The 15,637-nt window shown below is 37.7% G+C and overlaps 1 protein-coding gene across 9 annotated transcripts in view; it reads left to right on the forward strand.

Annotated features, from left to right (window-relative positions):
• Ccdc82 (coiled-coil domain containing 82) overlaps positions 1-15,637 on the forward strand; it is a 39,494-nt gene that overhangs the window by 14,340 nt on the left and 9,517 nt on the right. For 8 of the 9 annotated variants that reach the window (XM_040734708.1, XM_040734710.1, XM_040734711.1 and 5 more), the window contains 4 exons: positions 1,598-1,690; positions 5,134-5,258; positions 9,760-9,930; positions 14,844-15,029. In XM_040734708.1, the coding sequence (XP_040590642.1) occupies positions 1,598-1,690; positions 5,134-5,258; positions 9,760-9,930; positions 14,844-15,029 (575 nt within the window). Of the gene's footprint in view, positions 1-1,597; positions 1,691-5,133; positions 5,259-9,759; positions 9,931-14,843; positions 15,030-15,389; positions 15,495-15,637 lie in introns of those variants that run through there. The other variant, XM_040734712.1, reaches the window with a different exon arrangement.

The raw sequence follows: 15,637 nt of genomic DNA on the forward strand, positions 1-15,637 counted from the left end.
CAAGGACTACACCTTGATTAACCCTCTAGAAATGGCAGTGCACATAAATGCTTCAGGTGATGCCTGGTATTTTCTTCCTCAGTTGTGTTATCTTTCAGTTGGAGATGCTAGGAATGTTATCCCTGCACTGTCCACCATTCACTCAAATATGATGAAACCAGAAGCTCATTTGTAAGGAGATTCTGATGAGCATGGCTAGGAAGAAGATCCTGTGGTTAGGAAGTCACCCATGCAATGCTGATCTCTGTTCTTTCCTCCAGCTCCTGAAGGAGAACTTCCAGAGCCTTTGAAACAGAGCTCTAGCTCTTAAAATTCCATGGCAGAGGAGTAACAGTGGGCATTAGCACATTCAAGTGAGGTTAAAAAAAAGTCTCTGTTGCATTTGCTTGATGGTTAAACTTAGTCCCAAAGTGGTTGAGTTTAACTTTCTATTCCCACATATCTGTAAATAATTTTTAACTCAAAATTATATACCAACTTTATTTTATACCAGTGTTGAAAGTCTAGTCACAGGTGAATTCTTTTGAAGTATTACTGTACTTTACTTTCCCATTAGATGTTACTGGTGTGTGTGTGTGTGTGTGTGTGTGTGTGTGTGTGTGTTTAATAGTCTTGTAGCCTCTAATGACACAATCACTGCTTTTGGAATTTTCAGTGGTAAGCCCTCTAAAGTCTAAGACTCAGTACAAATTACTTTTGTTGATATTTAAACTTTAGTATCTCTATGGAAAGAGTAGAAACTGAAATTTCCCTGAAAGCCTAAATACCTTACACAGCCCCTTTGGCAAATAAGTAAAACAGCCTGTCCATGTTCAATCCATTTTATCAACTGGAAATAAAACCCCCATCCATTCATGATTTCTAAGACTATGTCCTTTTTTTCTTCTTCTTCTTCAGTCCCTAACTAAACATCTTTCACATTTCCAGTCATAGTTCTCAGGTGCCTCCAGCAAGGCAAGTGTTCTTTGGTGACGATTTCAATCATGGGAAGGAGGATTTGCTAGAGAACATTTCCATACCCCACAGTAAATTCTAGTCCCAGAGTAACAAGAAAAGCACCACTGCCTGGCCTGTTCCCATGATTAAATCATGTCTGAGGCTAGCTTAGAAAGACTGTAATGGCATTATGTGTGTAGTGTGGTAAAGAGAAGGTGCTCTTTAAAGTCGTGTGGGAAGTCCTGCATTTGTGACAGGATAAGGGATAATGGAGATGTTATGTCCACTGAGATTTCTGTGGGTAGTAGTTTCCTGAGCTGTGTCATGTGTATTTTTCTTGCCTTTTTCTTTCACTCTAGTTCGTCATTTCAAGTAGACATGGATTGTTTTGATTTTCACAGTGTATCTCTCAGTATTCTCTGAAGAATTTCCCCCTTTGTAAGTATGGGGCCATTTTAGATGACATCTAGATACTTTGGGTTAGAAACCACCAAATTTGGAAAATAGACTTTTTTATTGCCCCTAGTCACACAAGCAGATACAGAATGAGCAAAATGTGTGCAACTTGTGGTAACCAATTTCCTAGCATTGGAAAGGGGCCTATTGCAATCATGATTGTTTTGCCTGCTATATTCTAATAATTACTTTAAATTAATTTCAGATTCTTTTAGTGACCACTATACTCACTTTGAAACAGTTGTGAAGGCTCTTCTGATCAACGCTTTCGATGAATCTTTTCTGGAAACCTTGTATGGTAAGTTACTAATACCACTGGAACATTTTTAAATTTTTCCTAAATATCTTTTGAAATTGGATGAAACAAAGCTAAGACAAACCATCCTTAAGTTTTGTCAGTTTAACGTTCTAGAATAAACTGCACTGAGTGCATTCACATGGAAAAGCTTGGTAATACTACTTAAGATATGTAGATGGTAAGTATGTGACAAGTCCTTGCTCTAGAAGATTCTACAGTGAATTTGAGAATATAGAACATACACCCCTAAAAGAGAAGGGTGCCTTAACATTCCTATGCTTTCTCAGTTTCTCGAAGAATTTGAATTTCACAAAAAGGCCATGCTATTTCTGCATTTGTGCCTTGGTCCATACTGTTCTCTGTAAAAATGTTAATCTTTTTTATTATAGATATTCTAGGTAAATGTAAAAACATGTCTATTGTGAAAACTATGAATACTTTTCATTGCCTTGCCACTCTCATTCTGAGTATGGTTGTAACCATATATGTGAATCCCTGTGTTGTGTTGAAAATGTGTCTGTTTTCTTGCCTTACCAGAGTATGAGAAATTAAACTTTTAATATATACACTTGTCCCCAACACAGAATCTGACTTTTCATTCATAGACTCTGCATATCTTATGCTGAATATCTATTAGTGCCTAAATAAGATTTTATTCATAAGTTATAGAATACATATTTCTTGAATGCCATCTATGGTCAGGCATTATTTGAGGATTGGTGATACTATAATATAACATATATGTGTGTGCATGTTATAATATGTAATATGTATATAATATATATGAAGATTGGACAGATTGGTCAAATAAAGTAATGAAGTATCTTTTAAATATAAACATTAGTAAGGTGAATGTATTAGTTTGCCTTATATTTCTGTGATAAAAATACTGACCAAAAGCAATTTAGGAATTAAAGGTTTATTTGGTTTATATGTAATAGGTCACAGTTCATTGAGGGAAGCCAAAGCAGAAACTTGGAGTCAGGAAGTGAAACGAAGGACGAGGAGGAATGCTGCTTACTGAATTCCTTTCCATGGCTTGCTTAGCCTTCTTTCTTACATAGCACAGAACTGCCTGCCCAGGAGTAGTACTGTCTACAGTGAGCTAGGCCTTTCCACTTTCATTATTAATCAATAAAATGCCCCATACATTTGCCTATAGTTAATCTAGTGGAACTATTTTTTTCAACTGAGTTTCCCTCTCCCAAACACCACCCAGGACAATTGACCCCTTATCAGTTTGATACATCAATACATTACTATTACATCACAACCCTTCTAGCTTATTTACAATATCTCATATTTATGTCAATATCCAATATAGAATATATTTCAACTTTTAAAAAAGCTCCAGTCTTTACAAATTGAAACACTATTGTCTTTTTTTTCTTTGAGACAGAGTTTCTCTGTGTAGCCTTGGCTGTCCTAGAATTCACTCTGTAGATCAGACTGGCCTCAAACTCAAAGATCCACTTGCCTCTGCCTCCTGAGTGTTGGAATTAAAGATGTTCCAACAAGTTCAGTATTTAAAAAAAAACACCAACAGTCTCTATCGAGGATCAGAGCCTCTCTACAACTTCAGAGTCTCTCAACCATGGGCTCCTGTAATCAAAATCAAAAGACAAGTTAAATATTTTCTTTCTCCAAAAGACAAGAACCAGGGCATATTCACAGATAAATAAAAGCAAGCCCAAAGTCCTTCAGTGTGAAACTCAGTGTCAGACTTCTGGGACTCATTCACAATCGTCTGGGATTCAGAGGTCTGAGCAGCCACTCACAATACACACAGCTTTTCTCTTATTCTCAGGCCAGTTCTACTCTACACTTGATGCTCTCCTTGGTTGTCACCCATGGTATTTTCATCTCAAATGTGCTAGGAATTCGGCAGGAATAGGGCTGTACCTTTCCCAATAGCCTCTCCCTGACTTTCTTCAAGGACTCTTTACTCGATGTCACATAGCATCAAGTCTCAACTGCTCTCCATGGCCCCTTCATGCCTTCAAAACTAGTACCACATGCATGAGTCCTGGACATTACCCAGTTTGGCTACCAGTTCAACGTATACACCTGACCTCTTTAGACCACATCTTCTGTGTGCTGAGCCTGAGGAAGCACTTCCAAAGAGACTGCACCTCAGTGATGTTTCATTACAGCTGATTCTTCAGTCCCAGATGACCAGCACCACAGACTCTTAATTCAAAGCATCATTCAGAGGGTCCCAGTAGACCCTCTTGGACAGAAACTTCACAGCTCAGGCCTCCATTGTCTACATTGCTTTCAGCATCCTTGTCTTTCAGGATCCCACAGAACAGCCCATGAAGCTCTAAGCACTCAATGACTTATCCAGTCCAGAGTTCCAAACATCTCCATAATCCTTCCAAATCATGGTCAGCTCTGTCACAGAAATATTCTACTTCCAGTTCCAATTTTTGTATATAGTCTCCTTTATATTACTATGATAAAATACTAACCAAAGACAACTTGGGGGAAAGGGTTTATTTGGGTCATAGTTCATTGAGGGAAACCAAGGCAGAAACCTGGAGGCAGGAATTGAAACAGAGGCATAGAAGAGTGCTGCTTACCGGCTTGCTTTCCATGGCTTGCTCAGCCTGCTCTCTTATACAACTCACCTTGTGTTTAGAGAGGTTTGTGTCAAGTTAGACAAAACCAACCAGAACAGATTATACTATAGATTATGCTTAGGGTCAGAGTAACAGTTAAGAACATTCAAGAACAAGTAGCAAGACCAACGTCATTATAGGGCAATGAGTCAGGTGAGGGGTGAGGGGAGGAGACTTCAAAAGAGGTAATAGTGAAGAGAAGAGCTTTTAAATCATGATATAGTGTTTAAACATGTAGTGACTTAATAAATATGATACATTTATTAGCTACATTCATTTGGAAATACACTTCTGAAGAAAGTAGGAGACTGAAGCTTAGCATCCCAGGCCATGACAAAATACATATAAATTGAGAACAAACTACTAGTCAAATTAGGAAAGCAAAAGTGACTGTAGTGTGCTATGAGAGGATGAGGGGGAGACAGGCAGAATAGGCTTTTCCAGTGTGTTGTCGGGAGCTACCACTAGATCATGGATGGAGCCAGCAGCAAGGGTCCGCAAAGCATCATCAGTAATTCAGTGGTTATGCAAATGGGAATCAGTTTTAGAGGAAAGAGAAAAGGTTCTGTGCAAGCCTTTTCTTGGGGTTCCTTCTGCTATCAGATGTACATAATAAAAAAGTCTGATGTTTACAGGAGGTTATTAGAAGCTCTGCACTGTTCTCTGCCCCTGTGCTTCCATGAAATTAAACATTTTCATGATTAATTATTTCCTAATTTAAAATATTTACAACTAGCTAGCCATCTTTCTAAAACTCTGACACATCCATAATGTTCAGTTGACTCAGTATTTCAAGTGTTCTACTTTTTTTTCTGCTGACAGCTGGCACCAGGAAGAAGTCGTATGCACAAGATATGTTGACATCTCTTCATTATTTGGACAATCGCTTTATTCAACCCCGCCTAGAGAGTTTAGTCTCTCGAAGTCGATGGAAAGAACAATATAAGGTATATAGTTTGTCTCTTAATCTCTGGTAAGAGCATGGGGACAGTGGCCCTCTCACGATTTCAATATCCAACCAGATGGAATCATTTTCTAAAAGTGTTGGCATCCTGTCTTGTTAAATAATAATGTATTTTAATCTCTTTCTCACGTCCTTATTGTTTTAAATATCCACACTAATGTCTTCAATAATTAAATGGCTTGAAATAATTTCAGAGCATCTCTAGGGCTTAGCCTATTCTAAAATGAGGAGGTTGTCTTATACGATGATTCTTCTGGGAAGAAAGTCACATAGATGAAGAAGTTTGAAAAGACTGTGCCTAACTTAAACTGTTTCTGTATTGGAGCACTTTTCTTAGCACTGATTCATGAATCTACACCTCAGGTCTTCAAGAGGGATTTGGACAGCAGGATTTCTCAAATTGTGGGTCCCATGAGGCTGTTTCTCTTGAGATGCAAGTTATTCCTTCTACTTTTTTAAAAAGTATTAATTACTCTTTTTTCCAATATTATTTTATTATGTATATATTGTTCCTGTCTGCACACCAGAAGGGGGCACCAGATCTCATTATAGATGGTTGTGAGCCACCATGGGGATGCTGGTACTTGAACTCAGACCTCTGGAAGAGCAGCCAATGCTCTTAACCTCTGCGCCATCTCTCCAGCCCCTCTACTGTTTTTTTTTTTTTTGTATATTTTTGTGTATGTGTGCTTGAAGTATGTATGAAAGTATCTGACAGACGTGTGAATGAGGACACACCCTGCCACAGCCCACTGAGGGAAGAGGACAACATTCAGCACCTGGCTTCCTCCGTCCACTGTGGGTTCCTGCAATAAACTCAGATCATCTGACTTCCCTAGCAACAAAGAGTTCTACCCAGGAGGCATCAATTCAGACCACTCTTAGAGTGTTTGATTTCCATAAAACAGTATGTAAAATACTGACTTATATCATGTTTAACATAATCTCAAACTTAAGATTTTATAATTCTAGCAATTTAATATTGAGGGATATTAATGACCATTGATTGCTCATTCTTCTTTGATTTGGAATGGTTGTTGTTGGTGGGATTATGTGTGGAATTTCACACCTTTGTTCTTTTGGCTGTTGGTAGAGAGGGATTCTCTAATGCCTATGTTTTTCTGGTTGTAGTTACCTTCCTTGGCTTGGAGTTTTCCTTTCAAAACTTTCTGTAGGGCTGGGTTAGTGGATACGTATTGCTTGAATCTAGTTTTGTCATGGAATATCTTGTTTTCTCCATCTATAGTGATTGAGAGCTTTGCCGGGTATAGTAGTCTGGGCTGGCATCTATGGTCTCTTAGTGTTGGTAGAGTATCTACCCAGGACCTTCTGGCTTTCAGAGTTTCCATGGAGAAGTTAGGTGTAATTCTGATAAGTTTGCCTTTATATGTTACTTAGCCTTTTTCCTTAGCTGCTCTTAATATTCTTTCTTTATTCTGTATATTTGGGGTCTTGATTATTATGTTGCGAGGGGACTTTTTTGTGATCCATTCTATTTGGTGTTCTGTAAGCTTCTTGTACCTTCATTGGCATGTGTTTCTTTAGGTTTTTCTTGTACCTTCATTGGTATGTCTTTCTTTAGGTTGGGAAAGTTTTCTTCTATGATTTTGTTGAATATGTTTTCTGCCCCTTTGAGGTGGTTTTCTTCACCTTCTTCTATTCCTATTATTCTTAGGTTTGGTCTTTTCATAGTGTCCCATATTTCCTGGATGTTTTGTGTTAGGGATTTGTTGGACTTAAGATTTTCTTTGGTTGATGAATCCATTTATCCTAGTGTATCTTCAAAACATGAGATTCTCTCTTCCATATCTTGTATTCTGTTGGTAATGCTTGTATCTGTAGTACCTGACCGTTTGCCCAGCTTTTCTATTTCCAGCCTTTCTTCAGATTGTGTTTTTTTTATTATCTCTATTTCAGTTTTCAACCCTTGCACTGTTTGAATTGTTTCTTGCAATTTTCGGTTTATCTTTTCGTCCATTCATTGCATTTTATGAATATTTTGGTTTGTTCTTTCTTCCATTTCTTGAATTTTTTGGTTTGCTTTTTCTTCCATTTCTTGCATTTTTAGTTTGTTTTTCTTCCATTTCTTGAATTTTTTGTTTGTTTTTTCTTCCATTTCCTGCATTTTTTTTGTCCATTTCTTTGAGGGATTTTCCTATATTCTCTTTTAGGGCCTCTATCATTTTCATGAAGTTGTTTTTAAGTTATTCTCTTCTGCTTCATTTGCACTGGAATGTTGGAGTCTTGCTGGTGTGGAGTCTCTATAATCTGGCGGTGTCATATTTGTTTTTCTGTTGCTGAGTGTGTTTTTGTATTGTCTCTTTCCCATCTCTTCTTCTAGTGGGTACAGAAAGAGCCCCTTACTGGTTTGGTGGTTAGGGGACCAGAGTTCCCTTTTGGTGGGTGCAAGAAAGTCCAATACTCTGGTAGTTCTTCCATTCCTCATCCTATTTCTGGTTCCGTGGATGGGGAAGAAGACCAGGAATCTGGGGTGCTTAGTCTCCCACCTGGTCCTCTGGTCCCTTTGGTGGAAGAGAAGACTTGGGATCTGGGGTGCTTGGCTCCCACCGGGATGGGAAGCTCTGTGGCTGTGCCCAGGTACTGGAAGGCACACCGGGATGCCTATTTGTTGATTTTTAACAACTCTGGATCCCCAGTTTATTTTTCAGATGTAAAAAAATTACTCATCTACTTTTAAGGGAAATAGATATTTATTTTATTTTAGGTAAAAGGCACAAAATAATTGTTTTTGCTTTTTTTTTTTTGGTTTTTGGTTTTTGGAGACAGAGTTTCTCTGTGGCGTTGGAGGCTAGAACTAAGCTCTTGTAGACCAGGCTGGTCTCACAGAAATCCACCTGCCTCTGCCTCCCGTGTGCTGGGATTAAAGCTGTGTGTCACCACCGCCCAGCTAAGAATTGTTATAATATTATTTTCTTTAATAGAAAGAAAAGCATTACACTTTTAAAGAGTACTTAGCCTTTGACTAATGACTTACATGTGAAATGTATTAATTACTTAATCTTAGAAGTAAGTCCAAAAGGAAGGAACTATTCTTTCCTCTATTTACAATGAGGAAATGTAGCCAGAGGAAGCAATATTCCACAGCTATTAATTTCACAAGTCAGTGTTTAATAGAGTCCTTCAAGAATCAGACTTTGAGATGATATTATGCTTTGTCACACTGGCATGTTATAGTGGATTTAGAAAACTCAGGATGAAATAACAATAAGAAACACAGAATTGTGAGACAGACGATTCAGTAAGGTCTTATGGTACACGAGTCACACTGCAAAAGTTAAAGAAACATGAAGAAAACTCACTGGTTTAGCCAAGAAAAATGTGTATGCCACTTACATGTGGGGTGCATTCTGTTCACACAAGTCACCCAGAAAACCAAGCTGTCTGATCTTTCACCTCCTGGTGCTACCACAGCACCACAGAAGCAGGAAGGGAAGAGGGCCAGTCTAGACCTAAGTCTGTTAGTGACACACTCTGAAGTGTGAAAACTTTGGCAGGTAAATCAGAACAGTGTTGCAGATCACACAGTATGTAAAGGAACAGTGTGTCATCCCACTGGTGTAGGGGATGAATGTGGATTAGTAACTGTGCTAGCAACATGCTTAGTGTGGTCATTCAAGCGTGATATTAAAATACATTGCCAGTAGAACAGGACCATCTAGCACAGCCTGCGTGTGAGCATGTTTACTCAGTACAAGTAACTTAATCGTTAATGCAGTGTGCTTGTGCAGACCAATGTTTCTCACATTGTTCATTCATTGGTGATCCAGTCACCAGACGGCCCATCAGTACAGGACATGGAACGTTATTAATTGCAAGGTGATTATCTTCACAAGACAAAGTCTGTGACTGGAGGAGGATTAAGTTACTTACAGAATGTTTTGAGGAAAATATGATTTAACTCATGAACTGAGGAATGAATGAAACTTTTTTCGAATTCTAACTAACTTAAATGAATTCATCTTTCTCTTACCCTGAATTTTTGTTGCTCATTTTCCTACTTAATAGCTCATTGATGCTACTTATAGGTGAGACTTGGAAAAAAGTAAGTTAAAGCCTATTGAAAACAGTACTATTAGTAATTTGCAAGCAAAGAGATAGATGAAACTAATTGTTTTTCCTTGTCTGTTTTTTATAGTCAAGATTAATAATTTACTTTTCAATTTAAAAATATCTTCTTCAGGGGATGGGATGGAGGTCGGTGGGGGGTAGGGGAGGAAAGGAGGGAGAGGGAACTGGTATTGACATGTAAATCAAGTTTTTTTCTAATTTAAATTTTAAAAAAGAAAAAAATAATCTCTAAAAGTGAATAAAGCAATGTTAATAGACTTCAAGAAATAAAAATACCTTCTTCATGTAAGAAATTCCATGCTTTTCTTATATTTTTCCCACTGGTTTCCAAAGTGGGTTACCATTTGGATATATTCACATTTAACATAATCTCCATTATTTTTAACTATTGTCAGGAGCGAGTTGAGAGCTACTCTAAGTTAAGTATCTCTTCGAAGAACCCTGAGGACTGCTCCTGCCAGGCTTGCGGGCTGCATCGCCACTGTAAATACTCAGTGCATCTCTCAGGAAAGTTGTACAACACCAGGACAATGGAAACAGATGATTTCATGTCACATGACAAGCAGGTATCTTTTGCTAATCTCTGCCTTTGATGTTTAGAACATTTAGGCTCCATAGCTTGTCCTCTATATAGTTCTTACAAATAGAGAAACCACTACAAAGAAGAGAAGGTACATATGATTTTCTCTATTTCTATTAGTATGCCACAGATACTAAACCTAGGTCCCCAGCTTGCTAAGTAAGCACCCTACTGAGTAGCACACCTCAAAGGTGGAAATTTGTCTTATGTAGCACACTCATCCCCAATTAAGTGAGATAAAGTCTTTCCATATTCTTAATCTCGGTGAGTCATAGTGCCGGGCTGGGGGATAGGATAATAGTGATAAAGAAGTTACTCAGGCAAGAAAACAGCTGCCACCTGTGAAGTCCAAAGAGGAACATGGCTCAGATGAAAACCTCATGTCAGATAGTATATACATTAGCAGTTTATAGGTAAATAATTGAAAATGACTCTTCTTCCTATAAAGAGGCAATTCAGATTTTATCTGGCATGCCAGTGTCTAGAGCAATTATTTACCTGATTAATATGGTGTTAAATCTGGACATAGAGAGGCATCAAGAAGAAGTAACTGCTAGGCTTGGTGGTGCACACCTTTAATCTGAGCTGGGGAGGCAGGAAGAAGCAGGAATAGGCCAGCCTGTTCTACAGAACTAATTCCAGACAGGCAGGGTTACATAGAGAAACCCTGTCTCAAAAAAAGAAAGAATGAAAGAAAAATTTTAAAAATAAGTAATTAATAGACAAATAGGAACTCATAAAAATATAAATTCTGTTAGTGTTTTTAATCTTACTTTGTAAGAAGGCTGCATTTGTAAATATTTGAAAACTTCTTCTAGTGACTCTGCTTATCTTTGGAGAATGTATGTTTTGAGAGGATAGAGACCTAAAGTTGTTCCTAAATCTTGCATTATTAAAGTGGAGGAAGAGGAAAAAGAAAACAAAGCCAAAACACTAATAAATAAATTAATGAAAATAAAGTGGAGGAAATATGACTTATTGGGAAGTATGATTCATGAGTACCGCTGGGCAGTAGTTGACCAGATCTCTCTTAACATTATAAAGATTGGGAAAATCATTTACAGATTTTATTATTGGGGACTGGAGAGGTGACTCGGTGATTAAGGGTATTGCTTCTCCTTCAGAAGACCCTGGTTCAGCTCTCAGTTCTCACATGGCAGCTCACAGCTGTTTATAACTCCAGTTTTATAAGGTCTCATGCCCTCTTCTGGCTTCCATGGGCTCCTGCATGCATGTGATGATACACTTACATACACTCAGGCACAGGTGCACACACATAAAATAATATAAAAAATTTATATATGGATAGTGAATTCAGAATTGTTCTTTATCAATATTGTATATGCAATATCCTCATTGTTTAAAAAGTGACCTAGGATTTTTATAAGAAATCCAGAATCTTATCAAAAGTGATTGAATATTTCAAGAACCGTAATCTGTTGTATGGATCAAATATATTGATTTCAAAATGTCTTTGTTATATATGGCTAATCCAGGAGGGGAAAGTAGAGTTAAAAAATCATTCATAGAATTCTAAAATTACTGAGAAGAAATAAAGTTTCTATTTAAGCTTGTTAATTCAGGTATCTAAAATTAAGGTCACATACAATGGGACATATGTCTAATCCTAATATTTAGGAGTCTGAGTCAGGAAAATCTGAATTCAAGGCCAGTTTAGGGTACATAGCAAATGCCAAAACAGCCAGATCTAAACAGGGAGACTGTGTTTCAATAAAAAAAAAGTCAAAAGGGGAAAAAAACCAAAGGAAAAGATAGGGAGGGAGATGGGGGAGAGGGAAAGGGATGGATGGGAGAAGGATGGAAGGAAAGGAAGAGAGAAGACAGGAGAAGAGTGAGGAGGGGGGAAAATGGAGGAGAGGAAAGAGGAAAAGAAAGGAAACAAATAGGTGAAACCAAAAGAGTAGAGTCACACAGTTAGGAAAATATGAAAGTTAAATACAAGATAAAATGCTCGTTCTCCTTAAGAACATACAGATAAAACTACTTATGATTCGCATTGACAGCTCCTAAATTGCGGTAGTATTTTTAAATCAAATGTTGAAAGGTAATACGACCAGCATTACTTAGAATTTTGTAGGCTTATGAAAAGTGAAATTCCTAGAAGAAGAGATGTCTGGTATATTTTTAAAATACAGGTGACTACATAGCCAAAGTTGCTACAGTCACTATAAGTTTATCCTATGAAAGTAAATTTAATAAAAACAAATGACATAATTGCAAAGTTCCCTGAAGCATTTTTGGTAAGGATTGAGGTACAAAATAGTAGAAATTGTCCAAATAAAATATTAGAATGCAAGAATGTGTGACAGGATATAATACCGCCTATTCAGACAATGTTATTAATAATAGTTATTATGGGTGTTTTGAAATGATGCTGGGTAAAATAAATTTTCTTCAGTAAATTTTTATTTCAAAAACTCATTGTATTCTAATTAACTCATAAGCATATCACAGAACTAATTTAGGGAAACCACTGAAACTTTATTTTTTGTTTTGGCATAGAATTCATTAGTTTCCAAAAAAAGTATAATCAGAGTCTGTCACTGTCATTTACTAAAGTTATTTTCTATCCTATTGAACCACTGTGTCAGTGCATGCAAATAAAGGAAAAAGTTAATGTACTTATATTCTGGGGCTTAAAAAGGCTGTCCACACCTCTACCCACTGACCTCATATTGTTTGGAAACCACTCTCTATTTTATCGTTGTGCTGAAAGTTACTTAAAATTGAAATCCTAGGATTAACCAGGTTCTTTTTGAGGGTGCAGTAAAACCGTGATTGTTTGTTGAAAATTTTCTCTTGCCTGACTTACCAAAGATTAGCGTATTTAAAAGAAATGATGTGCTTTGTTGGAGGATGGAGTTACCACATTCACAAAATGAAGCAGTGTTATATTGGACAAGAGGCCTTGGATTACAAGGTTTTGGTGTTGGGGGAGGGGGAGAAACAAGTCTTATCAAACTCAGGAAATGAAAGAAACTTAATGCTCACAAGACCCCTTCCCAAAGCTATATAAGCAGAAACAGTTGCCAGAAGGGGGAGGAAAGGGTGGTGGGGTGATGGGTTGGTGTTTGGGTTGACTGTACGTAGTTCAGGGAGCTGCAGGAGTGCAGTTCTCATGAATGAGCTGTCACCTGTGCTGGGCACGCTTCTCAGTTTTGCCCTTGCCTTTGATTCACCCATGCCCCTGTATAGAAACCCAGAACACTCAGTGAACCACTACCTTAAACTTAGGTGGAATGCTTTCTTTGGTCTGTTTTTGAGTGCCATACATGGAGTGAATATATATTTGTTCATGTCTTTCCAGAAGTCACAGTCAGGCAACAGTGGCACACAACCTTAATCCCAGCACTCGGGAGGCAGGAGCAGGCGAATCTCTTGAGTTTTAGTTTGAGGCTGGCCTGGACTACATAGTGAGTTTCAGGATAGCCACAGCTTCACAGAGAAACGCTGTCTGGAAAAAACAAATAAACAAAAGTCTCAGGATATAATGAAATGTCCAAAATGCTTCACTTAACCATGTTGTAGTTCAGTCATCATTATTTAGCTTGAATTCCTTTTTTGGCAGCATTCTCCTGGTCTCTTGTCTTCACAGCACCCTCAATTCTGCATTTCTGTGTGCTGCAGCTTCAGAAAAAAGTGGCATAGATGACTATTAAAAATATATAGCTAGTACTAAACTTGTGCACTTGAGCAGAGACAAACACTTAAGTTACGGCATTTGTACCCTCAGGTCCTTATATGATATATATGATCATGTTGTGCTTCTTGGAGCCCATTTTGGTGAATTTTCTACAAAGAGTAGAAAAAATGTGAATTAAGATGTATTTAATTTATCACCAGCGTGATATTGGCCTCCTGTTTTAGCTGGATAGTGAGCCATAACCATCAGAACAAACAGAAATGGTCTGGTTGACCGATTTCACAAACATGCATCACAGAGTCCTAGAAGCCCATATATAATCAAAGCAGACAATAAAATGTTAATGTCTTATCTATACATCACACATGAATTAAAGCCAAAAGTATGCCTACACACAAAGAACGTTTTTACTTTACATTTGGAAATTGTTTAGGAAACAGCTAACAATACTTAACACTGGTGTAAGAGTGCGTCACTTATAGTTGTTGCTCATATTTACAATTTATCGTACTCTGGCATTTTAAGCACAAAAATGTATATGCCATACTCTGCATGCCTTCTGCTTTTATGTGTGTTCATCTTTCTTCCTTAAAAGCAATTTTTCTCTTTCTTCCCAAATTCAGATAATTGTTTTCAGAACTCCCAAGAATCACTGACAGAGGCTAGGGAGGTATTCAGTCAATAGAGGACTGCAAGCATGAGGGCCTGAGATCAAGCCCTAGCACCCACTAAATCAATCAATCAATCAATCAGTCAATCAAGTTAAGCTCTGGAAAGCCCCACCTATTTGGAAAGTTCAGGGTCAGTGCGAAATGCTGCCTCACAATAAAAAGGATTATTAGAGCCTGAAGAATGGTACCTGAGATTGCCCTCTGGCCTTCATATATCCATGTACACATACAAAGAAACATGAACTGACATCTTGGCAGCATTCTGAGCACAACATTTGGTGTGGTGTTTTATAATCATCTTTTTGCTAAGGCACTAAGCTCCTAACACAGGTGCTGCGTCCTCAGTTAGCCTCCCTCTAGCCCCTGCCCAATACGGAGGGCATAGTAGGTGACAGGTTCTGTTGACTGGCTGTATAGATAAGATAAAGAAACCATTCATATAAATATTTAAATATAATTAAAAATACGTGTTTTATATTCTACTGTTAAGGGAAATCTGAAAACTAGAAGCGATATGTATATTCACTTCATATTTGAGATAATGACATATATTTCTCAATGTAGGTGTTTATTGTTGGCAGAATTTGTGCTGATCGTACCAGAATTTATCATAAACTGAAACATTTTAAATTCAAACTATACCAAGAATGTTGCTCCATTGCAAAAACAGAAGAAGATGGAGATGAACAGGTTAAAGAAACAGTAGGAAGAGTCTTCAGTCAGTCAAAAGAAAGTGGCTGGATTAGAAAGGTAAGACTACAGACCTTCTCCTTTTGCAGAACCTGGAGGTTTGAAGATGCTAGCAAAAGATGACATCTGTAGGCAGTGTTAATACTTAAGAAATCCCTTCTTTCCCTATTCTGATGTTTCTTCTTCTGCTGCCTGTTCCTTCCATGTTTGTCATTGTTCTGTTGTAAATAGATGCCCTGATGTTATAAGAATTCACTCACCTCATGTGGATTTTGTGGAACAATAATGGTGTACCCTATAAGAAGGTCTTTCTTCTTTCTCTTTTATGCATGTCACCCTTACTTAACGTTTTAAGTCGCATTGTGATAAAATACAATGACAGGGGTGTCTTAAGAGAAAAATGGTTATTTTGGCTTACAGGTGTGTGCTGTAGTTCATCATGGTGAAGAAGTCCTGTGACAGGATCTTGTGGCCACTGGTCCTTTTTCAAAGTCAAGAAATAAAGAGATTAATTCTTCTGCTCAACCAGACTTCTCTTTATGCATTCCAGGACCAAATCCTAGAGAATAGTGCCACGTAATTTTAAGGTGGATCTTTCTACCTTAATTCACCTAATCTAGATAATACCTCAAAGGCTTGCCCAGTGATTTGTCTTCTGGGTAATTCTA

The sequence above is a fragment of the Mesocricetus auratus genome, unplaced genomic scaffold, assembly GCF_017639785.1.
Source record: "Mesocricetus auratus isolate SY011 unplaced genomic scaffold, BCM_Maur_2.0 Super-Scaffold_100040, whole genome shotgun sequence".
Classification (NCBI taxonomy): Eukaryota; Metazoa; Chordata; class Mammalia; order Rodentia; family Cricetidae; genus Mesocricetus; species Mesocricetus auratus.